At 37.3% G+C, this 26,799-nt stretch overlaps 1 protein-coding gene across 1 annotated transcript; it reads right to left on the minus strand.

Annotated features, from left to right (window-relative positions):
• Nucleotides 1-492: 492 nt before the first annotated feature.
• LOC117302144 (alpha-2A adrenergic receptor-like) lies at nt 493-21,350 on the minus strand. Its single transcript, XM_033785945.1, has 2 exons — nt 20,686-21,350; nt 493-4,052 (listed from the first exon to the last, which is right to left on the minus strand). Exons 1-2 carry the CDS (start codon nt 21,185-21,187, stop codon nt 2,845-2,847), a joined length of 1,710 nt encoding a protein of 569 aa, XP_033641836.1. The 5' UTR covers nt 21,188-21,350; the 3' UTR covers nt 493-2,844.
• Between the last annotated feature and the right edge of the window lie 5,449 nt (nt 21,351-26,799).

Genomic DNA, 26,799 nt, shown 5'->3' on the forward strand with positions numbered 1-26,799 from the left:
AAATTGCGGCATGCAAATGCATTTTTGTTTCGTATTGTTTCAATATTACAGTTATTAAAGTTATTCACAATCACACACAAAATCAAATTTTCACAGTTGTTTTTATTTTTATGTTGATATACACCAACTATGAAGGCTAGTCTTTGACAATTACCAATAGTGTCCAAAGGCAGTGGACACTGTTGGTAATTGTCAAAGACTAGCCGCCAACATAAGCATAAAATAACAAACCTGTGAAAATTTGAGCTCAAACGGTCCTCGAACTTGCGAGATATTATTGAAAGAAAAAACACACTTGTCACACGAAGGTGTGTGCGTTTAGATGGTTGATTTTGAGACCTCAAGTTCTAAATCTGAGGTCCCGAAATCAAATTCGTGGAAAATTACTTCTTTCTCGAAAACTATGGCACTTCAGAGGGAGCCGTTTCTCACAATGTTTTATACCATCAACCTCTCCCCATTACTTGTCACCAAGAAAGGTTTTATGCTAATAATTATTTTGAGTAATTACCAATAGTGTCCACTGCCTTTAAAGGTATAGCACCGGTAGCACATCCGCATGTATAAAAGAAACTGTCATGGTAATCGATGGCGTTTTGTGTATACCAGGTGGATTTTATTCGTGTTCTAAAACCCTGTTTGGTTTATGAAGCATACAAGACAGTATGGACAAAGATTCTATAATTATTCAGAAGCATGTGTGCAGAGCGAGGATTAAACAATAATAAGTAGTAAATAAACAATTAAATTATAGTGTTTGCTTGTTACTTAAATCCAATAGCTTGAGCTACCGGGGCTAAGGGTTGAAAGGGACAGCTTACTCAATAAAAAAAAGACCAGATGAAACGAAAGGTTAAAAAACACACCTTTGAGAAAAAATAATTTAATTTTGAGTAGGCCCGTAACACAATTACCAATTTGGGACAATGACTGCAAACTGCAAACTAAGCTTAGGGACATTCTCGCACCATTGACCAGACCGGTTTTAAAGCTAGTGGCGTTTTTCATGTATGTGGCAACATGCGAGGCGGGACAAAAGTGTGCGGTGTATGTTTTTATTAATTTCTGGCAGTATACTATTGATTCCTTTATTTTATAGGCCCAATATGGGTAATGTGAAAGCATTGTATTGGTAAATGGTTGTATTGTTTGCAAGAAAGACCGCCAGTATAGTTTTACCAACGAGCGGGTTGAAAAAACTCACGGCTGTGACGTCACAAAACCCCATACCATTTTACACAATTTGAAAAGAATCGAACAAGAGCATATACTCAGCTTAATTATAAAATAAGTCAGGGAAAATTGTGCATATCGGATAATCATATAAATCCTGGGATTTCTCTTCGGTGTTCCCTTATTTAGACTTTGTATTTATGATAATGGACTTCTCCATTGGTTTTGCACACGTAATGGAATGAAGGGCGATCTAGTTGTAAGTTGTCAAACACGCTCACAAACAGACTCGATGTTCGTACTTTAACATTGCAACCCATGCACTCTGAATGTTTAGATCAATCTAGTCAAGTCAAGTGGCAACAACATGCAACCAAGCACTCAGTCTGATTTGAGACTGTAACATAATACATGCAGTGTCTAGCGACCAGTTATTGAAACCATCGCGATTTACATATCAGGTTGTACGTAATTCCATAGCTGCTATTTGATCTAAGAGTACACACTCCTACAAGAAAACAAACAGCGTTTTACTGATCGGAAATATTTGCCAGATTTGGCTTTTGATAAATAGTTTGTGACAGGCAAATATCTAGCTTGTTTACAAGCTCCTTCATGCATGATCAAGACGTGTTTTCAATGGATCATTCAGACTTTATACAAGTTGTTCCTTTGGCTTAAAAAAATTAGAGTATACTTTATATCACATTCGGGACACTATGGCAGCAGACTAACCATTGTTCTCGTAATGTGCGCATGCTCAGAACTACGTAAACAATTGAAATTTACATGATAATTCTGCTGCCACCTAGCGTTCCAAAGTCTCCTATAGGACACTCTTTTGCTATATTTATCTTTGGCGTTGATGCTTGTTTATCCGAGTATATCCGAATATGAATGTGTTTCGTTACATATTTTTTAAGTCAATGGTTCGAATTAGTAATTAATTATATAATAAAAAAAAACAACATAGAGTTTTTTAATGCACATTGTTAATAATTGCCAACGACCAGCGCCGGCAGTTTTTGTGACCCATAAAAATAAACCTTGAGTGCGTGGGATCAAATTAATCGTTTTACTCCCATTTCGTGATAATTATTTTGTGGCACTTTTGGCAGAAATGTTTCTGAGTCTGTAAACATTTAAATTGGTACATTCTTACCAATGTTGTGCATGCCCCTTGAAACACTTTAAGAATTGTGTAAAATAATCATAACAACCTGGTCATCTTATTTAGAATGTGACGACAAAATGGTTGGCCGTTTCCTTCTCTGTGTCTCGTAGAAATTTAGCGACTGATGAGAACGGAGTCTAATTTGTTCTTCTTTACTTGAAAGTAACGCTATAATGAACATTGATTGATGGAGTTTTTAAACCTTGGCACTTTTGGAAACTTAATTATTAAGAGTTTGGTTTGAGGTGAAACTCTACACAATATTGTTTGGAAGACCTTTTTTTACCGTTAATATTCTCAGGCCATGTCTGCATTAACGGCTTCGGTAGAGGCTAAGACTAGATCGATCAAGTCTTTCGGCATTGTGACTGCACCCAATGTAGCCGTAGTAAGCCAGAGACGCTTGATTGAGACGCTGTTGTAGACTTGGGCTATGTTTGATTGTGTTAGGCACCAGTCTAATTCCCTGCACACATTCTTTTAACAAAATAAAAGGGCTATGCGGTGAAACTAGCATCATCCTGGTACCCTGCTCCAATTGTTCCAGTGATAGAACCCAGACTTCTCTGCGGCCTCGTCTTGTCATCAGGCTTTCCACATCGACAACACGAGAAGATGGTGAAGAAAATCTGTTTGTATCCGGCGCGGAATCTTGTGTTCATCACGCCATAGATGACAGGGTTACAACAACTGTTGAAGAAACCTAGGAGTAAGGATGTCATGTCTACTGCCCTCATGACAGGGTGTGGTGAAAACACACTCCAAAACATTGTTATGCAGAATGGAAACCAACAGCTAATGAAAACAAGAATCACCACTAAAAATGATTTGGTGAGTTTGAGTTCTTCTTGCTTGCGTCGCCTTTCGCTGGCGGTCTTGGCACGCCTCTTGCGGGATCCTAGTGCTGATTTCAGCCCAGGTACAGCAAGCATTGAGCTTGAAAGCTTACGAACTGTAGGTCCGCGTTTGGGCGAGGATTTCCCAGATGGGTTTTCATTCTGTTGCTTCTCCCCGCCGATTAATGACTTGATACTCCCTCCTCGGGAGTCGGACGAGATGGTACGACGAAGACAAGCCTCTTGAATGCGTATCCTTGGTGCCTTGTTGGTACCAACTGCCTGTTGATATTTACTATCACGTTTTGGTGAGCCATTTAGCGTCGGGGAACCAGACACGCCTTGCTTGCTAGCCAGGCTACCAGTCGGTGATGAGTTACCAGCCCCAGACACCCCTTGTTTCACTGTCTCTGATGGGTTGGTCGTGGGTGGATCAATTGGCTCGACACGTGCAAGTCTTTTTGATAGTTGTCTCGTAAGTGCTTCATGTATTGACGAAAATCTGCTTTTCTTCTCTGTTTCCAAAGACTCTCCTCTGATAAACGCACCGTTTACGTGTCCATTTCCCCGCCTTAAAGTCGAGTTATTATTACTTATAGTACTAATTGAACTATTTTCACTGTTAATGCCGGACGCGTTGTTAGCGGCTGCTATACGTTTTCTACTTCTGCGTACTTCGCGTAAAATCTTATAGTAGCAGAATGACATGACGGAGCATGGACCGCCGAAGCAGACGATCACCATAAAGAACGTGTAGCTGATGCTTTCCTTCCAATCGCAGAAGCAGAAAGACTGACCGGAGAGAAAGTCGTACTTCGCCCAGCCTATGAGAGGAGGACTTGCCAAAGCCATTGACAGTAACCACACAACTGCAATAGACATAACAACAATAAAGTTTGATTAGTCTTATAAACAAGTTTAGTTTAAATAATATATTATGCAAGTGACTTGACAATGGAGACTCAAACTCTTACACGTTACAAAATGCCAACTCGTTATGCAAAGGTCAGTGTTGAGAAAGTTTTTGAAGGACTTTGTTGACTTTCCGAGAAATACAAGTGAGTGTGTGAGTGTTATATGTTTTGAAGGTGCATGTCTGAAGAAGGGATGACTGGTTTTGTATTTTATAGTTGAAGAAACCCTCTCCTGCAGGAAATTTTTTTTCGGGATAATTTCTGAGTGGATAAACTGAGTAAAAACAGATATGTATTGTATCATAACGGAAATATGATCGTATATAATATCTGCCAATGGGGAACCTTTTGGGATATTATGGCCACGCAACTCAAATCCATTCTTCTTAGAATTAAAATTTACCGGTTAGTCTGCTGCCACCTAGCGTTTCAGAGTCTCCTACTTTGACGCTCACGGCGAGTGACCACTACCCCGGACACTGGTCCATTATTTCAGTAGTGCTATAAAAACCATATAAACCCAGTCCCTGCTGCCAAGTACAGTACCCAGGAGTACCCATCTTAATCATTAAAATGGTCCATTATTTCAGTAGTGCTATAAACCATCTCAACTCAACAAGAATCATTGTAGATTCCCTCAGGTACCTGGCTACACACTGATGTAGGCTACAATCCACTTGCAATGCATGCAACTCTGATGTCCATTTGCACTTGGAGTTGTTAAAGTTTCATTTTAAATTGATGAAAACAAATCCTGTGGTTTTATGTTGACTGACAGTATAAGTCTCATCGGGATTTATTTCATCTGCCTGTGTCTCTACCCTTAAATAAAGCAATTGTTTTTAAAACTCTAGACTATGCAGGACATTCAACTTGTTCAGAATTGTAATATTATTAGTCTTTTCTCAAGTCGTTCTTTGCGATCATCACCTGTTAATAATCCAAGTGACTTGGTTATATGTTACGTCACGACGGCTCGGCTTAGATGCGAGTGCACAGCTGCCGTTTTACATAATAATTGGAAATTGTTGGGTATACGTTTCTACTGGATTGCCATTATTCAAATGGATTGTTATCAAGAACGTATAGTCTGCTCTCAAGTTGGTCTTTGCGATCATATCACATGTTAATAATCCAAAGTGGCTTGGTTATCTTTGGATAATCCGGTACGTCACGATGGCTCGGCTTAGTTTGCGAGTGCAGCTGCCGTTTTTCAACTGAAAACAGCACTTTAGAGATATAATTGTCTATAACTGAAATTTGTTGGGATGTAATTTTCAAATGGATTGTTGTTTAATGGATTGTCATCAAGAACATTTTCTGTTTTCGTATTTCCCCAGAAAATATTAAAAAAAGCTTTCGGTAGAGGCCTCAATATATTTTGAATGCCCCTCGACAGCGCGTTTTGGTCAACTGTCACTCATGTTTGAATTACTCATCATAATTTGTCTCTCAATACGCAGAGAGTGGCAGGTGGTTTTACCAAGTCATTAAATTTAGAATAATTCTCCATCCACCAGGAATATGGACGGAACGCGAGATCCCCCTCTGGGAGCATCATCGATACTTATCTGATTAAAAATAGGTCATTGCATTTAGAGGGCTTGCTTGAAGATGTTTGTCCTGAGTTTTCTTGCTGCTGATAACAACCCTCTGCGATCAATCGTCAGTCGAAAGGTTGTGATTTTTATCATGTTTATAGTCAATTAACAATTTACGTATTGGGGGATATAGTGGGGGCGGCTGTACTGTCTATCTATTGAAACCGAGTACTTTAACATTTTTTTGTTCAAAGGTAATGGGTTTTGATAGAGTGAGGATGTCATTGTTTTGCCTTCAAACCCTATACACCCCTTGCAGTATGACGTCACACTTAGTGTCCTCACAGGCCAAAAAGCACCCTTATTGAGGCCAAAAAGGAGGCAAATCCTTGTCCAGGGCTTGTCCAATTTCCTATATAGAGCTGCCTATAAGCAGGAAATATTGCTTTAAAATGTTCTGCTTATAGTATAATTTAGCGGGAACCAGTCACAAAGTGTGCATGGTGACGAGGTATCTTCGCTGGTAACCCTGTTTTGGTAAGCATTGTCCCTATAGCGTTTCCGGTTTATACATATAGGGGTATTTTATTATAGGGATGTCGCTAAAAACACACAAACACAACACAAACACACAAACGTATAATTTGGAATCCTTTTGACAATTAAACAGTGCGGAAAGTCCTTGAAAATGAGTGGACAAAATGCTATTGTGCACTCTGTATAGTTTTAAAGTAAATTAAAGTGACACTGTCTTAATTAGTTCAGTTAATTGAGTTAATGAGTTAATGGGATTGTAACGCAAAGATGAAATAATTTGGCATTGAAGCCTCATAGAGTAACCAATTACAACCATGGAGTGAGTTCCTAAACCACATCCTCATGGGCAGGTGTTTGGAAGGAACGCCATCCATTTGTTTATTTATTTATTTAAACTTGAATATAAAATTATGTTTCAAGGCGCCCGTACCACACAATTTGTTTTGTTGAAAATTACAGATTAGGGTAATAAAATACGAGCAAATATTCGAGAATGAATTAAGTCAATGTACATGCTGCTGTAAAGGCAATACCAAATATATATTATTATTATTAAGTAAAAACAAAACTAGGCTATGTAATGCCATGCAGACAAAACAATCGAGATAAAAAAAATCATAAATCAAATAAATTTTGGGTTTCTGTGATCAATGTTAATGTAGTTAAGCAATTTTATACACAAAGAACAACAATTAAATGGTCGCCGTGTAATTCCAGGTCTGAGAGATTCTAAATTGTACAGAGGACAAATTGTCGGGTAACTTCTGTATAAAAAGCCCAATCCAAATCACTGATTGTGAACGATATTCCAACGGCAATACAGTCTGTAAAGACAAAATTAGTTTAGCTCCCGTGCATGAAGCAGAGATCGAGGGTATACTGAGTATTGTGCCTCGTAAACAACTATTTTTTTCCGAGGTCACGTTTTCGACTAAAATTGAATTTATAAATACAATCTGATTCATAAATAATTGGATCAACTAGGACGCCGGATAAAATATAAAATTAGTATGCGAATGTTGTTTCGATGGGGGTTTTCACAATAATATGTATTTATATTTTATGGAGGTTTTAAATGTCAAGTTACCGGTAGTTTTATTGCAAAGGAAGGGGGTAGATATCATACAATATTTACAAAACGGCGGTATAAATTAAAAATTCGGAAAAACTAGAAATAACAAATTATTATCCAGTAAGTAATATTTAAAGCCACTTTTTCGACAACATAATACGACCGGTTTTCGATTAACAGGGTTGGTTTGTTCGTTTGTGGTGTTTTGTTTTGTATGTTTTTTTGTCGTGATGGGGGTATTTGTCTGTTTGTTTCGTTTGTTTGCCTGTTTGTTGGTAAATTTCGGACCAGTCTTTAAACAAAAGAAATCCCCGTCAATTTTCCAATAGTTTGTTTACCTTTTGTTTTGCTCCCACCAGTATTGGCCAGGTTAATATGTGGCTCCATGCCCAAGATATATTGCCGCAATCTTTGTGCATTTACAAGAGGATTAAGGGGGAGGGTTTAAGTGGGGGGGGGGGGGGGGGGTTGAAGTCTCAGCAATAAGCTAAGCTGCTGGTCGATCGAACCTTCAAGGTTAGATTAGATACCAAAATGCTTTATAGTTCAGATTCAATGTAATTAGTGCAAGTATAGATCGCTCAATTTAAAGGCACTGTACACGTTTTGTAAATACTCAATATATATATAAGCATCTTTACTTAGTAACAAACAATGAAGAGCTGTTATAACACATTGTGAGAAACCGCTCCCTCTGTATAGTTTTTGAGAAAGAGGCAACTTCTCACTAAAGTAACAAAAGACTTCTGGCCAGAAGCCTTTTATTCCTATCTGAAAGCACACTATTTTGTACAAAAAGGGTGTTTTTTCTTTCATCATTTTCTTGCAACTTCAATGACAAATGGAGCCACAAATTTTTACAGGCTTGTTATTTGATGCATGTTGGGATACACCAAGTGAGAAGACTAGTCTTTGACAATTACCAATAGTGTACAGTGTCGTTAAAGCCATGGTATATTTTTGCTTTTTATTTTACACTATGAAAACCCAGTCTTTTTAAACATTTTACATAGTCAAAAATACTTCGGTTTAAGGCAGTGGACACTATTGGTAATTGTCAAAGACTAGTCTTCACAGTTGGTGTATCTCAACATATGCATAACATAACAAACATGTGAAAATTTAACCCTCTAGTCCCTGCACCGCCCGAGTTTACTTCAAGATTCTTGCAGTTAATTACTGGAATCCTAGTAAGCTTAATTTTTATGCAAATTTGAACCTTGATATTTGTATAAAAGTTCAAGTTCGCATGAGAACAATAAATGTCTCTCGTTAAACGGCTACGGTAATTTTTATGGCGAATATTTGTTTGTATAAGGATAAAATGGACACAATAGCTTTTCAAGGCTTTTATCTGACTCAATGATTATACTAATTAAACGCGAAGGCGTGAGTTTTCGACAATATTATCATGAATGATGAATAAGTACAGTTTCCTTTGTGTTTACTAATGAGCGTTTTGTTGGGGTAAGCTAAATTATTTCACCATCATTAGCTTCATTAGCTTAATAATGACTATCGGTTTCTCAGTAATTTGCTAGTGTTTTTGCATATTTTTTGCTGTTCTCTTTTTATGACCATTGTATTGCTTTTTCTTGTAAATCTTTGATGTGCAATTTTTTAATACATGTTTGTGTTTTTTCTTGTTTGCTGGCAAATAAAATGAAATGAAATGAAAAAATAAACACCCTTGTCACACGAAGTTGTGTGCGTTTAGAGACCAAGTTCTAAACCTGAGGTCTCGAAATCAAATTCGTGGAAAATGTATTCTTTCTCGAAAACTATGACACTTCAGAGGGAGCCGTTTCTCACAATGTTTTATACCATCAACCTCTCCCCATTACTTGTCACAAAGAAAGGTTTTATGCTAATAAATATTTTGAGTAATTACCAATAGTGTCCACTGCCTTTAAAGAATACTACATTTTTTATTTACTCAACAAGATATGAAAATAACGCTTCATAAAGAACTTATAATTCGGTGTCCTTCCCAACAACCATTCCGCTGTCCGTGTAATCCTTTTCACTCTGTTTTGCAAACGGTACTTATGAGTTATTAATTCGATATGAATTATTGATTACGTTTGAGATAACTTCAGCTTCATCTGGTATCCAGCTTAGAAATATTAAACGATACTTCCCCCCCCCCATTGTTTCTCTCCATCCTATTCCCCTCTAAAAGATCCCCACCCGTTTACATCGGCAAGTCCCGACATTCGGACGGTTTATACGTTTATTTATGTTAAAATCAATAAACTAAATTTTTTATAAAAATCAATCTTGAAATGTGTTTATACTAAAATGCTATTGGGATTTAATCTTTCATGAGTTTGGTATAAATAGAACTTTAAAAGACGACTTTTTCTCATATAAACAATAGTCCAATCCCCTTGAGTTGTTTTCAATTTCGGCATGCCCAAGAATTGCAGACTATATTTTTTACTAACAATTGACGTTGTTGTTGTAAGCATGAAAGACCATGAACATGTCATCATGGTGTTTTGGTTCCTTGAATGAATTAAACCATGAAAATTCATCATTGTTATAAAAGTCCTTACTCTGTTTAGCTAAAAAAAAAAATATATATATATATATATATATTCTTTGTTCAATCCAAAATCATTTAAAACAAATGTTCCCAGTCAGTTTCCCTTGTGGTTTATTATTTGATATATTATATATATATATATATATATATATCTATAGACGGAGAGAAAGACTTAGCTGGAGCCCAAACTAATAGGCCAAATTTCATGGCTCTGCTTGCCGTAAGCAGAAAATCGGTGCTTACGGAATCATATTGTGTGTGCTTACATCAAGCTTTTATCAAGGGTTAGCGGAGAATTTAGGCTTCCGCTCTTGCGTCTTCACGTTATAATAGGCATTCTTGCGCTGAAATTCGGCGCTCACAGGCAAGCGCAGAATGCTCGTTGATCGAATAATTATTCGTCGGTAAGCAGATAACATTAGGCCCTAGACTCTACTCGAACTCAAGGCTACAAATTGTATAACTGGGTCTCAAAATTCATCACTGCAATTACCTATCTTTTTGAAAGTTTGTGTAACCGCAGCGCCTTGAGCTTGTGTGGTAGATACGGACGATACAAGACTTCGATATTAGTAATTATATTATTTGTATAAAAATATATAAAAGCAGTATTTTTTCTGTTTATTTTTTTTCCCAATTCCAGGATTGAAAGCCTCACAATAAAACGGCTGATCAATGTCTCCCTAATCCCTTAGCCAATTCCTCTGAATGTAAACTGCCGATATCAATTTATTTAAGTATCTGATGTTATCTACCATCCCTGGTCTTTGATAATTGCTCTATGATTGGTTTACAATTAATACAAATCAAGCACTCAAAACGCGAAACTAGGTTTGATCCTTATTTAATTTGAAACTATCTTCAACTTTGAGCAACGTCTTCCCTTGAGACAGTGAGTCAATTTGTCTGATTTCAATCAATTCATTGGGATGTGATGGCGATTTATGCTCCATTCATAGGGCCATACTTTGCGGGTAATAGCCCTGAAACTTGTACCAGAAAGTCTATGCATCTTGCATTATCAAAAATAATAAGTATGGCACACGTATCTACCAACAATATACCTCAAGGCACATGTTTTCCCCCCAGAAAGATGGGTTATTGAAGTTATGAATTCTGAGACATTATGTAGCACCTTATGATGGTTTACAAAGTTGCTGCGGCGCATTCAGCAGCCACTGCCAGGAATACCAGGGCGAACCCCTCCTCTTAGCGATTATAGTGTTACTTGGATCTTTTTAAGTATTTCATAACGCACGGGACCAACGGCTTTACCACCCATCCGAAGGACGAGAGCCTTGTTCTAGCCTATGTTAGTGTTGCTGCCGTCCTGGAGAGATAAGAGGGTGGGTTGCAAGATTGTGCACAGATGGTGGTATTTTCAGTTTTTCATGAGAGAGATTGGAAGCTCCGTTATCCATCATTGTTACCCATAAAACTGGTGGTAAGCATTCCGCCAATTCTTTTTGTCTGAAACACCCCCGTTGATCAGAAATCAACAAAAGTATGTCGACATATTTTAATTCTTCAAAACTCGTCCCGTGCTGTCCGTATACGTATGTGAATGATGTGGCCAGAGATGCGGTATACACGCCCCCCCCCCCCTCGCTCAAAACTTGGATGTTTTTGAAGTTGCAGAAAATAAACAAACTTTGACAGTTCGATGTGCTGTTGTCTCAACAAAATTAATAGGCAATTTATCGGCTGAAACTTGTACACTGTGGCTTTTATTGTATCTATCTTGATAGGTTGTCCCATAAATCAGCACCATCTTGATAAGCAACAATGTATAATCCCACCTTTATAAGACAACTTTGTTTTCTCAAAAAGTAAAAACAATAATCAGTTGATACTTTCACACTTGACATTTATTGTGACTGTCTTGATGATTTTGCCAATAAATCAGGATCATGTCGACAAACAACAATCCATTGCCTTTATACCTTCAGGATAAGACTATACTTAAATTTATTGATATGATTGAAACTGATTATCCTCAGATAACATTGTTTTGATCTGCGCATATAGCTCTATGATCTGCGCCCAGGCCATATTGAATACTCGCGATAATTGATTAATTCTCGTGTGGATTCATGTTACTTGTCTTGACGTATCCAGTCTGACAGCCATTTCCTGCATGACACCAAATTGTTTACATTTACATAAAAAGAGTAAACAAAACAAAAAGGGAAAATGATTCCATATTGGAGTGGCTAAACATTCAGTCGGTCAATTATTTATGGTCAGGGAAACATAGCCTGTCATTCCTCAAAAGTAATGGTGTTTGCTCCACATTAAAGTAATTGTCTGTCGAGAGAGCTGCGCTACTGTTTATATTTAACAGAATACTACAGAAAAACAATTACATTGGAAGGAGTGTTTATTTTGAGTGTAATAGAGAACGTTCTTGCAAGAAAGAGTTTGCTGATATTCAGTAAACAGTAGACATGAAACCAATTAGCACGATGGAAAAAACAACTCGATGTTTATATTGCGGTGAAGTAGAAATGTTATAAAGTAGTCTGGTGCCTGTCATTACGTCCACGAGCTGTGGGTTGATGAACACCAGAAAGGTTTACGGTGCATAAAAAGACATCCCGCCATTTTGTATTGACAAGTTAGTTGCAACCACTCCCTGTTTATGTATAAGTAACACTCTGAAGTGAATTTAATGTCTAAGCAGGAACAATAATAAAATAGGCCTAGAATATTATTAGAAGCGTAATTTCACATTTCTTTTATAAAAAGTGAAAAAAAAAAAAAAAAAAAAAATCCATAACCGCAGTACTTCGAAGTTTATATTTTGCAATATTCATCATACGATCCCAAGCTGATGAACATGTACTTCTTACTACTACGTAACTTTTTATCGACATTAATTTTGAGAGTCATAACCAAACGTATACAGACCCTCTATAATTTAAGCAATCTCAATTTATGTAACCGACGTTTTGAGGAAAGGGCGCGCAAAACACCAGTTCACCCAAACTCAGCGATTTAGCACGCACCATCAGCACGTGGAAGAAGAAATTAGGTTGTAATCGTGCCTTGCAACGACTTGACACATAGCCTTGGTATCTATTTTCCTTCTTTTTGATGCCGTGCATGCAACCTCGCAACGCAATAGATGCAGTGGGTACAGAAAATAACTCATTTATGGAAATTTGGGTCGATAACTTTGAGCTTGTCATATCCACACAATAGTCTAATTTAAAATGAACATTACCTTGATTAAGTTAAAGGTGAAATATATTGAAAGTGGCGTGTTTTTTACCGAAACGATGAAACTGCATGAGTGGTGGCAGTTGTTTGTTTCCAAAACAAAAACAGTGACCAATGTACACCCTCGGTTACTGTAAAAGACCAGTCTTCCCACCTGGTGTATCCCAACATAAAATGCATTAAACAAACCTGTGCTAATTTGGGCTCAATTGGTCATTCAATTTGCAAGAGAAAAATGAAAGAAAAAAACACCCTTGTTGTGCTTTCAGACATAATATAAGGCTTCAGCTGAAGTCTTTATTTGAGTGAAAAATTATCCCCTTCTCAAAAACTATTTTACTTCAGAGGGAGGCGTTTCCCACAGTGTTTTATACTATCAAAAGCTCTCCATTGCTCGTTACCAAGCAAGTTTTTATGCAAACAATTATGTTTAATTGCCATCGTGTCCAGTGCCTTTAAGGCAGGTGTTTAAAATAACCACCATAAACGGTCATGTGTTGTGGGTGTAATTTGAGTCAGTCTGGAAGGCGGGAAGTGGTATGGTACCGTCAGTCTCCCACTCATATACTCCCACTACGTGGTGAATTCACAACAAATACTTCCTCGACTCGAAAGCAACAAACACCGCACTTGATAAACAACATAATGTTTTGTTGATTAGTTGGAATGAGTTTAACTATAAAGCAACTTCTCCTTTGCCGTAAAGATAAGCAAGCAAAGCATAAAACAGATCAAAAACAAAAACAAACTGTGGGTGTTAAAGGCAGTGGACACTATTGGTAATTACTCAAAATAGCATAAAACCTTTCTTGGTGACGAGTAATGGGGAGAGGTTGATGGTATAAAACATTGTGAGAAACGGCTTCCTCTGAAGTGCCATAGTTTTCGAGAAAGAAGTAATTTCCCACGAATTTGATTTCGAGACCTTAAGATTTAAAACTTAAGGTCTCGAAATCAACCATCTAAACGCACTCAACTGCGTGTGTCAAGGGTGTTTTTTTCTTTCATTATTATCTCGCAAGTTCGATGACCGATTGAGCTCAAATTTTCACAGGTTTGTTATTGTATGCATATGTTGAGATACACCAACTGTGAAGGCTGGTCTTTGACAATTACCAATAGAATTCAGTGTCTTTAATGTTGAATAGTATTCTTTGTTGAACCCAATATGTTCAGACATGTATCTTGCCATAACGCATTAAATCAGGAATGTTTGCATTATTCAGATTTACCTTACCTGAAATTCAAGAATGTTCACCCGCGAGGTTTTTCTTATTAACACCATTGGCTAAAAAAGTCATGTATGAATGCCAAAGCGTAACATATCCCAGATGTTTTGCAATTCCTTCCATTCAATTCAATGCCATAGGGCTCTGGTTGTTGTTAAAGGGTATATGTACTTTTTCCTAACAAAAAAACACAATGTCAACAGATTTACATTAAACTTACACAGTTTGAAGATTATGATAGTAGAAAGCTTCCCTTGAAATTTTACTTACTGAGGTGCTGTAGTTTTTGAGAAATTAGTAAAAGTAATAATTTTCGTCTCAGTTTTAGCATGTAAAAACGTATTAACCAGTTATGCTATGGTTTTGGTATAATATCATAACTGGTTAAGGGATTTTACATGCTAAAATAGTTTTGGTCTCATGAGACCAAAACTATTTTGTGACTTGTTTTTTTACTCATTTCTCAAAAACTACACAACCCTAGTAATATTTGAAGGGAAGCTTTCCACTATCATTATCTTCAAACCCTGTAAGTTTAATGTAAATCTGTGGACATTTTGAAAAAGTATCCGAATCCTTTAAAGGCACTGGAGACTATTAGTAATTACTCAAAATACTTGTTAGCATAAATTCCTTCGTAACGAGCAATGGAGAGCTATTGATAGTATAAAACAGTGTGAGAAATGGCTCCCTCTGAAGTAACGTAGTTTTTGAGAAAGAAGTAATTTCTCTCCGTAAGGTATTTGAATTGATTTCGAGACCTCACGCGTGATCTTTGACAATAATTACCAAAGGTGTCCAGTGTCTTTGAAGGGAAGGTATACATTTGGTAATCACTCTTAAAGGCAGTGGACACTATAATTGGTAATTACTCAAAATAATTGTTAGCACGAAACCTTACTTGGTAACGAGTAATGGGGAGAGGTTGGTAGTATAAAACATTGTGAGAAACGGCTCCCTCTGAAATGGAGTTTTCGAGAAAGAAGTAATTTTTCCACGAATTTGATTTCGAGACCTCAAGTTTAGAACTTGAGGTCTCGAAATCAACCATCTAAACGCAGACAACTTCGTGTGACAAGGGTGTTTTTTCTTTAATTATTATCTCGCAACTTCGACGACCAATTGAGCTCAAATTTTCACAGGTTTGTTATTTTATGCATATGTTGAGATACACCAAGTGAGAAGACTGGTATTTGACAAATACCAATAGGGTCCACTGTCTTTAATATGAATGGGAACATATAAAAACCCTTTGGTTGGGGAAGCCTGTAGAGCAGCTTGTGGTTGCATAAAAGGGTGTCGTGGCCGAGCGGATAAGAGCACCGAACTCAAGCTCTGGTGCTTCTGTTCAGCAGAGTGTGGGTTCGAATCCCGGTCGTGACACTTGTGTCCCTCAGCAAGACACTTAACTATAATTGCTTCTCTCCACCCAGGGGTAAATGGGTACCTGTGAGGGCAGAGATGGTTCTTGTGATTGATTTAGCCGAGTAGCGCATATTAATGTTGCACAGGCTGCATACTCCCCACCAGGGAGTTGAGATGGTTTAAGGAGTGATTTAAGGTCACTTAAGGCCCAGTGACCAGGGGTAATAATGTAAAGCGCTTCGGGACGCCCTCAGGGTGCGAAAAGCGCTATATAAAAACGGGTTACTATTATTATTATTATTATAAAGTATGTTTTAGTAAATTCTTTTCAAATTGTAATTCACTCCGGATATTCGACGATATCTAAAATACGCGCCCACCTTTTGGAATGATATGTTCACATCACAGGCTATATTAGTTTTTTGTATACAATAATCTACATTTTGATTAAAACAATCGAACGGTTAAAAAACCAAAATCTTTACTTTACCTTTAAAGCCATTGGACCCTTTCGGTAAACAGTATTGTCCAAGGTCCACACTTCGTGTATCACAACTTCTATATCAAATAACAAACCTGTGAAAATTTAGGCTCAATCGGTCGTCGGAGTCGGGAGAAAATAACGGGAAAACCCACCCTTGTATCCACGCGTTTGGCCGTGTCAAGACATGTGTTTAAAATAAATCTGTAATTCTCGCTATCGAGAATTGATATTGTTTTACTGTTTTCTCAAAAAGTAAAGCATTTCATGGAATAATATTTCAAGAGAAGTCTTTCACCACTACCTTCTGTAAACCCTGTAAGTAATTTGTAAATCTGTGAATTTTTTTTTTTTTCTGAACCGAAAGGGTCCAATGGCTTTAAAGGGAAGGTACAAGTTTGGTAGTTGTCAAAGACCAGTCTTCTCATTTGGTGTATCCCAACATAAGCATTAAATGGGCTCAATCGGTCATCGTAGTTGCGAGAAAATGATGAAAGAAAAAACACCCCTTTTGGACGATTTGTTGTGCTTTCAGATAGTAATAAAAGACTTCTAGCTAGAAGTCTTTTATTATTGTATTAATGGTCGTCAAATAAGCTATTATTGGCTGCTCTTTTGCCAAAATTGACCGAGAAAACCTTTGAAATAAGGCAAGAACTGCTGTCACTTATAGAATAACGCAATAAAGATATACCCTTGAGCGAGTGAATTCACGAATGTCTGGAAAAAGAGATGACTATAGATTTGATTAATTTTACCCGAGGTTGACCCCATTTTTTAAAGGATGCAGGAGGAAATATAGACTCCATTTCCAGGCTATTTATTAAAATCGGAATGACGCTATTGTACGGTCAGACTGGTATTGAGTTCCACTTATATAGTGTGAACTGCTTTAATCAGGAATTGAAAGGAACTTTTTAATTCAGGGTTGACGTGTCAGCATCTCAAGATTAGCATTATGAAGACGACGGGAAGTCAGTTCAGCAATGACATCGAAGGGAATTATCAAAATGGAAGTCTGTTAAAGGTAGTGGACACTATTGGTAATTACTCAAAATAATTATCATCATAAAACCGTTCCTGATTATCGAGTAATGGGGAGAGGTTGATGGTATAAAACATTGTGAGAAACAGCTCCCTCTGAAGTGACGTAGTTTTCGAGAAAGAAGTAATTTTCCACGAATTTGATTTCGAGACCTCCGTTTTAGAATTTGAGGTCTTGAAATCAAGCATCAGAAAGCACACAAATTCGTGTGACAATGGTGTTTTTTTCGTTCATTATTGTCTCACAAATTCGACGACCGATTGAGCTCAAAATTAATTTTCACAGGTGTGTTATTTTATGCTTATGTTGAGATACACCAACTGTGAAGACTAGTCTTTGACAATTACCAATAGTGTCCACTGCCTTTAAAGGAACATTTTGGCAAAAACACACTCGTCTAAGATCTTACACGGTCTTATGATGATGATAGTATAGAAAACATCCCTTGAAATATTTCTGTATGAAACGTCATCTTCGATGAGAAATAAATAAAACTAATTTCCCGTTTGGATGTTATCGCTCAGTGATCGTTTTAAGCATTATTTTTTTAAATCGATATATCGGTTTTCACTATTTTCTCGTAAGCCAGATGGCCGATCGATTTGAAACTCCTATTGTCAGTTTATGTAAAATAGTGAATTGCCAGCAACTGATGTTGGCAAAAACAAATTCTGTAATGTTCCTTTAATGCTTAATTTGATTCCAAGCTCTGCTTGTTGACCGGAAATACCCCTTTGCCTCTAAAACACAGGAATCAGAGTTCCTTCAAATTTAATTTCCTTTAAAGACATGAGCGCAAGCCTTCTCTCTGTAAACACAATTCGCATGTAATTCCCCAACTCAATCAAGAACCGGGATTCATCCCCGGAAATCCTTCATCTTTACTCGCTCTGTTAAAAAAAAATTCTTTTGAAGCTCGTCATTTTGTGTTGAAGCAAATCACATTTGGCAAAGAAGGCCGTTCACTAATGTGTGGGCTACTCATGTAAAACGCAGTCAGAAACCAAGAACTCAGACATTGGATATTATTTTTCATTTTTATTAGGTGGATGTGGTGGCGGGAAGGTTGGGGTGGACAACTTTTCAGAGGATCTCTGATGGAATTTCAAATCTATTTATTATGTTATGAATCCAATTGTTGTATCAGCACTGAACACTATTGGTAATTACTCAAAATAATTGTTAAATAAACTTACTTGGTAACGAGCAGTGGAGATCTGTTGATTGTTATTAAAGAGCCGAAACCTTTCATTTGCCATCTGAGAGCACAACATTGTGCAGCAATGGTGTTTTTTTTCTTTCATTATTCTCTTGCAACTTCGATAACCAATTGATGATGGGCCCAATGTTCACAGGTTTGTTATTGTATGCATAAATTATGTTGAGATACACCAAGTGAGAATACTGGTCTTTGAAAATAACCAAACGTGTCCAGTGCCTTTATAGACCTTTTGATCTGTGTTTACATTGTTGACCTCCAACTAATACAACTATAGTCGTGCTTGGCAACAATTACCTTTCTGTAAACGTTATTAGTCAATTAAAAACATTGCCAAAGTGGAGGTTAAGCGGAATTTATATTGTTAGCCGGGGCTCAAGGTAATGCAACCAATTAGCCATAAATCCGGGTACTGAGAAAATGTAGCAGGTAACCAGTCATAAACGATATCCATTTCGTGGTATTTTGGCTGGTATACTGATTCTGATCTGCAAAGCATTAATTTGTTCATTGTGTTTAATTAAAAATCAAGAACATAGGCATTGCTGGATAATTGTCAATTGCCATAACCTTTAAAAAAATCATTAAAGGCACTGGACACTATTGGTAATAATTACTGAAAATAAATTAGCATAAAACCTTATGAGAAATGGAGAGCTGTCGATATTATAAAACATTGTGAGAAACGGATCCCATTTAAGTAACGTAGTTTTTGAAAAACCTGTAATTTCTCACTTAAATATTTTACTTGAATTCGAGGCCTCAGCTGAGGTCTCGAATTTAAGTCATCTGAAAGCACACAACTTGTGCGACAAGGGTGTTTCTTCTTCCATTATTCTCCCGCAACTTCGACGACCAGTTGAGTTCAAATTTTCACAGGTTTGTTATTGTTTGCAGTTGAGATACACCAAGTGAGAAGATTGGACTTTGACACTTACCAAAGGTGTCCAGGGGTGGATTTCACAAAGAGTTAAGAGTAGTCTTATCTCGAGTAAGGACGGGTTAATAGTCCTAACGTGGGACTAACCATTTAATACTAACGTTTTAATACATCCTAGGACTAGTCCTATGTTAGGACTATGTCCTATCTCTTTGTGAAACAGACCCCATGTGCCTTTAAAGGCATCTTTGATAATAACCCATACCGCAATTTACAAGGGAAAAATTCAGCAACATTGTTTTTATATTGTCATTTAACGTGTGGTTGAATAAAGAAAACTTGGGTTTGGAATTACGTGCCAGCTTTAACAAATGAGCTAGCTTGCTTCCAATGGTGGTCTCCCTATCAGTCAATATCATTGATCAGGGGTCTTATATGCAGTCAATAACATTGAAGCACACCCAAGTTTACGGTACAACCTGCTAGGAAGCGAAGGCCATCTTAAAGGGGAGGGACGTGGGTCTTTTCGTTTCAAATATCAAGCTATAACCACAAGGTAACCGACTGGGTAAATTATTTACACAGCCAGTTTTCCTTTTAGTTAATTGGTTATTACACATTCTTCCGTTGTACTGTCTGTTGTACTTCTCTTGAAATATTATTCCATGAAATGCTTTACTTTTTGAGAAAACAGCAAAACAATATAAATTCTCGTTAACGAGAATTACGGATTAATTATTTGAAACACATGTCATGACACGGCGAAACGCGCGGACACAAGGGTGGGTTTTTCCGTTGTTTTCACCCGACTCCGATGACCGATTGAGCCTAAATTTTCACAGGTTTGTTATTTGATATAGAAGTTGTGGTACACAAAGTGTGGGCCTTGGACAACACTGTTTACCGAAAGGGTCCAATGGCTTTAACATAACAGTATAGGATTCATTGGAAGATCTATACTTGTAAAAAAAAAAACACGAGTTTTGTTTCATGCAAATAGGACCGTATATGTTTCCGGGAAGAAAAAACCCTACATTTAGTTAGCAGATACATTGTTGCATTATATTCAGAATACATTGATAAACGATTTGTTTAATTGCATGTGATATTTCCTGAAATAGGACCGTACATTTCTAAAAGAAGAAAACCCCGGTATTTAGCAGTTTCAGAGTACTTTATAAACAAGCTAATTTTCCCCGAAAATTGGAGTCATAAACATTATGATAGTATGTCTCAAAGAAAAAAAAAACCACATCGACAATCTATTTCGTTAACAATTGAGTATAAATTTTGATGACTTTTGATGATGGTGTTTTGACACTCTTGGTTTGCGTAAACGCGTTTTCACTCGAAAGTACGAACTCGAAATATTTAATGATTTTAAAAGAAAAAGCTCGTGAATCTATAATGATAATATATAAATAAAGATTGTGAGGTTATAATACTTACGTATAATGACTTTTACGGTGTTTCGAACTGTGTAAATCGTCTTGAATTTGTTAGGATGCACGATAAGTACATATCGATTAAGACTTATGGCTGCAAGTGACATGACAGATCCAATGAAAAAAGTCATGTTGGCAAATCCAAGAAAAACACATATACTATCAGTGAAGAATTTATCACCTTTGATTATGGCGATAATTGTCATCGGCATGTTTACCACAGACACGAGAATATCCGCACTGCTCAGACACAAAACTAATGCATTTGAAGTCGTTCTCAATGCTTTATTCCTGACAACCACACACCAAAGAAGAACATTCCCCACGAAGGCGATAAGATTGATCATACATAGTATCAAAGCTTCGAAGACTTGCTCTGTTTGCGAGATTGGTTGTATATGGGGTTCTGTGACAGTGTTTGTCACCAGTGTGGGGTAGAGATCAGTCACATTCTCCGTCGATGCGGTAGAAAAAGGCACAGCCTCAAAGACATTTATAGTCGTCATTGTTCTCGTTTGTCAATATACAATTCACTCAAATCCTGTGATGATCATCTCTGAAGATTGCATTCACAACTTTCACGAAGCTTAGTTAACATCTGAACACAGTGAAGTCTGTGATGGTTTTAAAGTTCTCTAACAAAATATCTCATCAGCGCATAATATCCGTTGACTTCGCAACCGATGCACACCGTTGTTGGTGCCGTGACGTCTGAGCGCAATTCCGTTGAGAAGATAACAGGACCACTCGGTGCTGAACCACTTTTCCTAGACTCAGTCTACTGAACAAAGTCATGTTAAGAAATAGAAGCAAGGAACCCGGGGGGGGGGGGGGGGGGGGGTTGTTACCAACGGAAAGTGTCTTGCTATATTTCCGCGGTTGGAACCTCGAAACATTTTCGATGATACTGCATCCCCATCGTTCCACACTCTTCAACATTATTCTGCATCCGTGTAACGGCTGTTTTATGAGATGCTGTTGAGATCGCAGAAATGTGAACGACTGTTGTATGGTTGAATCCCACAAAGTGTCTTTTTTGGCAACTTCACTCGTCACAAAAACACGAGATTTATTCTGCTGATTTTTTGTTTAAATGGTTAAAACAAAAAAAAACAAAAAAAATCCACGAAAGAATTTTCTGAAGAGAAAATTCGTTTGCGAAGATGAGGCGCTTACCACCCGGGGTTGCCACGGGTCAACTTTCTCTCCCTGTACAGGACGTGGGCTATAGATATCCCGAAGTTTACTCTGTCCATTAAACAAAATTAAACAGGTGGACATGTCAAACCTTGAATCTGTCCAAGACTACCTGTTTCCGTTGGAAATCTAAACCCATGTTTCCATGGTAACAAGTCACCCTAACCTCTGTGCACAGTGGTAAATATTCCAGGTGGGAGATAAGATGAATATTATGTTTGGTGCCCGACGGATGTGTTACTAACTCTGTTTCCCCACAATAAGCCAGATACAAGCAACTTCCTCCATAATACAATACATAATCACTAGGCCCTGGACCTTATTGGTAATTACTCAAAATGCATTAAAACTTAATTGGTATTGCAAACAAAAAAGATAATTACAAAATTACCATTGTACCCACAGAACCCACAGAATCCCTTCGTAACGTTAGTTTTCTTTATAGGTGTGTTTTAAAGTAATCAATCTAAAAAGGTAAAGGGAATTTCCCATGCAGGTAAAATAAAGTGTTATATTGTATTGTATCTATTTCTCTAATAGATATAATTTGTGAATGGATATAGTTATCAGATATTCCAGTGATTCATTATACAAGGGTCTTTCTAACAATGTTAGCTCTAGATAAATTTACGATATTAACATTTTATAAAAATTTATTCAAAAATATAAATTATAAATAAATATATTTACACGTCGAGGAACTTGGACAGCAGGCAAAAAACGGAAACCAATAAGAAAAGTCGATATAATACTGAAATGCATCTCTAAACCACACATTCAGTCGCTCTCCGCACACGAACGTTCAAAAGATGTTTATCGATTTTTTAAATGCGTTCTTTTCATTTTGTGAAAGACAGAATCACTTTCAGAGAACATTGGGCTTTGACTCGGGCCTCGCGATAATGTTTAATATTAAATTGCGGCCTTCGTGGACACGTTTCCTATACAGCAGCTCAGTATGTCGGCTTATAGTTTGCACTCAAATCATGGTGAATTTTGCTTTATTATAACACCCCTGCCTTTTCATTGATTTAGAGCGCGTCAAAATGATATGTCTTAGTTTTACTCGAAACCCGGCGGCCGTGTGATAGTCGTTGGCCATGTAATAGTCGACTATTATATGGCACGAGCAGTACCCAGACGTCTTTTTTGCCAACCCCGAACGTTACGTGTACGAGGATGATAAATAGTCTGTTGGGGTGTGACTGCTTTTACGCATGCTATGGTTAAAACTCCGACTCCCTCGGTGATCCCCGGTACGTTCCACGTTCCAAAATAGAACGCTCCGGAGATCACCTCGGGAGTCCTAGTTTGAACCATAACACCCCGAAGCAGTCAATACTAGTGTATGGAACATGAATAATAGAAATTTGTTTGTTATATATAACTCCATTATCAAAACTGTTTGCAATTTTTGTGTTTAGGATTCTGCACTGTAGGCACGGAAGGTTTTTGATTTATGATTTTATCATGGTTAACTCGCCGCAGTGATGGGAGGTGCTTCTTTATGGGGGGGGGGCATGTCCCCAACCTTTTAAATAATTATGGACTATCAGAACAAAATGTTAGGGCCTATACGTGGATTATCTTGCCTCACATTATTCGTCATTGCATCTTCACATGGCAACCCGGTCATTACCCAATTTCACATAGTCGCTTGCGCATAAACGGTAGCGAAGCAGAAAAATTATGCTTACAAGAATTGTAACTGCATCCTGCTCATTTCCGTTTACAGCATACAAATATTTATAAGCAATATTTTCTGATTAATATAAGCAGCTCTTTGAAATTGGGTCTTGGAAAGCTCTAAACATTAACACTCATCATTTTGTTGATACATAATCTTGTTAAAAAACAAAACCGCTGATGGGTCTCTACCTGTAATTGCATGTAGATTAAGATCTTGTTCACGACAAAAAGGCAAACGAGAACTTATTTTTGTTTGCCAGAACTATTCCTTTAAAAAATGACGCTTCCCCGTGCCGCTAAACAAATTATCTTGACGTTCACCAAAGGCTCTTCGTTCTTGGCACATAAAACATACATATTTTACTCAAAGGCCAGATAATAATATTATTCTATTCAGATAATAATATTATTCCCTAAAAAAGGACGCACCCCATGTTCTTAAAAAAGTTACCTTTGGCGTTCACCACGGGCGTCTCGTACTTGGCATATAAAACATGTTTTTACCAAAATATAAAGTAAAGTACAATCTTCAGAAATCTGTATAATTATATTGCATTGTTTGGGGAAAACTTGCTTGCCTTCTTCGAAATGATAGCAGCCATGTTGTTTTTCAATTCACAAAAGACAACAGTGCTCGGCAACCGCTTTTATTTGTGTCCATGTCTATGAAATGAAAATAACAATTAAATTTTGCTTTGGAAAAACCCCCTAAAGAAAACACAAAAGAAAACAGTCAGAAAAACTGGCTGTATAGCAGTGGATGAAACAAGTCTCACAGAGAGCACACCAAATTAGAAGGGTGACCTAGAACGACAGTTGTCTAAATAGGTTAATTGCACAATTGCCTATGACTAAAATTACATACGAGTATACTGGAGATTCGATGAGAAAAAAATGATGCGTTACAAAATAACAATTGCACTCATTGTTATTGACGATGACTTGTATATATTATAATATCAATGTTAAAGTATAAACTTGTCAAACACGGGCTCAATAAAGCCCGTAACCCACCCCCCAAAAAAAAAAAAAAATTAAATAAATAAAAATAACCAGCTAAAAAACCCTGAAGTTTGAACTGATGTGATTGGTGCCCCGATCATCATTTTGCTTAGCAAAGATACTTGCTCAGCATTATTTTTCTACTTTATGAAGTTATACCCATGATTACCAGCATTGAGTTTGTTCTGGAAAAAGCTAGACCAAATAGTACCAGTACTTATGGACACTATTGGTAATTACTCAAAGAAAATTGTCAGCATAAAAACTTACTTTGTAACGTGCAATGGGGTGCTGTTGATGTATAAAACATTGTGATAAATGGCTCCCTCTGACGTTACGTAGTTTTTGAGAAAGAGGTATAAATTCTCACGCAAATAAATTAATAAAGGGCTTCAGCGGAAACATTTTATTATGCATCTGAAAGCACACAAAGTAATGCAACAAGTGTATTTTTTCTCTTGCACACTCGATGACGAATGTTGAGCCCAAATTTTCGTAGGTTTATTTTTTTGTATCATCAAGTGAAGATACTGGTCTTTGACAATTACCAAGTGGCCAGTGCCTTTAACACACACACGAGTAAGTACGGGTGGGCCCGGGTGGTGGGGGCTTGAGTTTTATTATCATATTGTCTCAGTGATCCTTTGTCTCTAATTTAGTGAACCCGAAATGATTACAGTGTTATTTTTGTCCGAATTGTTTTCATATCCGTTAATCTACAGACTATGTATAAAGGCAGACTGAAGACGTACAGGAAAGATGCATGATAAACCAGTATTTCCTGTCTGAAGCTATATACTGAAAAATACCACAAGGAAAGCTAAAATTAGTATAATACAAATTTCCACCATTTAAAGGGTATATGTATTTTTTCCTAACAAAAAACACAATGTCAACAGATTAACATTAAACTTACACAATTGGAAGATTATGATAGTAGAAAGCTTCCCCTGAAATTTTACTTACTGAGGTGCTGTAGTTTTTGAGAAATGAGTAAAAGTAATCATTTTCGTCTCAGTTTTAGCATGTAAAAACGTATTAACCAGTTATGTATGGTTTAGGTATAATATCATAACTGGTTAAGGGGATTTTACATGCTAAAATAGTTTTGGTCTCATGAGACCAAAACTATTTTGTGACTTGTTTTACTCATTTCTCAAAAACTACACAACCTTAGTTAGTAATATTTGAAGGGAAGCTTTCCACTATCATTATCTTTAAACCCTGTAAGTTTAATGTAAATCTGTGGACATTTTGAAAAAGTATCCGAATCCTTTAAGGTAGAATTATGAACGTAGCCTGAAGCTTCTTCTTTTTCGAGTGGTGTCCTCGGTCAATGATGTTGCGGCTGAGTTGTCCGCAGATCCTTCCCCTCGTGCATCATAAATAATTATTTCATGAATAAATATTAAGCAATTTATTTATTGAAGCTACTCATGGGGAGCACGTTCTTTCTTGGTTATACTGCGGTAGTCTAGGTTCCTAGACCATTGGTGTTGCGTGGTCACACACAACGAACGTTCCGATTATGCACGGCAAAAACTGTACACGCTTGTAATGAACGAACGCTAGCGGGCGCTCTGTTTCTCTGATTTCCGGATCTCCCCATGTCCTGTGCTCACCTTGGTGAGCACCGGAAATCAGAGAAACAGAGCGCCCGCTAGCGTTCGTTCATTACAAGCGTGTACAGTTTTTGCCGTGCATAATCGGAACGTTCGTTGTGTGTGTAACCACGCAACACCAATGGTCTAGGAACCTAGACTATTACTGCGGGGAAGGTCTTCCCTACCACATCAGGACTGCAAATACAACATCTTCTTTCAAAACTGTCCTCAAAACCCACCTCTTTGCAGTTAAACAATGACCAGCGACTCTCTACAAACTTTTTCTGCTCCTTTCTTTTGAACTGTTTATTTTGTATCCTGAGCGAGCGCCATGAGCGCCTTTTTGTGGCGGATACAGGCGCTATATAAGACTCCATTATTATTATTATTATTATTATTCTGTGAATATTTGTTATTTTATCGGCCTAAAAAGACCGGTAAATTTTCTCGGAACGCTATTAAAGGGACATTATATAGTCAAGCTAATGCGTTCGGAATGAACCTTTGCAATTGTTTTTATCGGGCATTTTTGTATGTTTGAAATTGAATCTCAAGCAACTGCGCCTAGATACGCTCAAGTGTCTCGAATCAATCTGTAGACACTTCAACCATGCTTCGCTCAAGTC

Source organism: Asterias rubens, chromosome 18 (assembly GCF_902459465.1).
Source record: "Asterias rubens chromosome 18, eAstRub1.3, whole genome shotgun sequence".
Lineage (NCBI taxonomy): Eukaryota > Metazoa > Echinodermata > Asteroidea > Forcipulatida > Asteriidae > Asterias > Asterias rubens.

Coding starts and splice junctions, on each gene's coding strand:
- LOC117302144 (XM_033785945.1), bottom strand. CDS start 21,187: ATGACGACTATAAATGTCTTTGAGGCTGTGCCTTTTTCTACCGCATCG. Junction 4,053..20,685: donor CACCGTAAAAGTCATTATAC/GTAAGTATTATA, acceptor TGTCTATTGCAG/TTGTGTGGTTACTGTCAATG.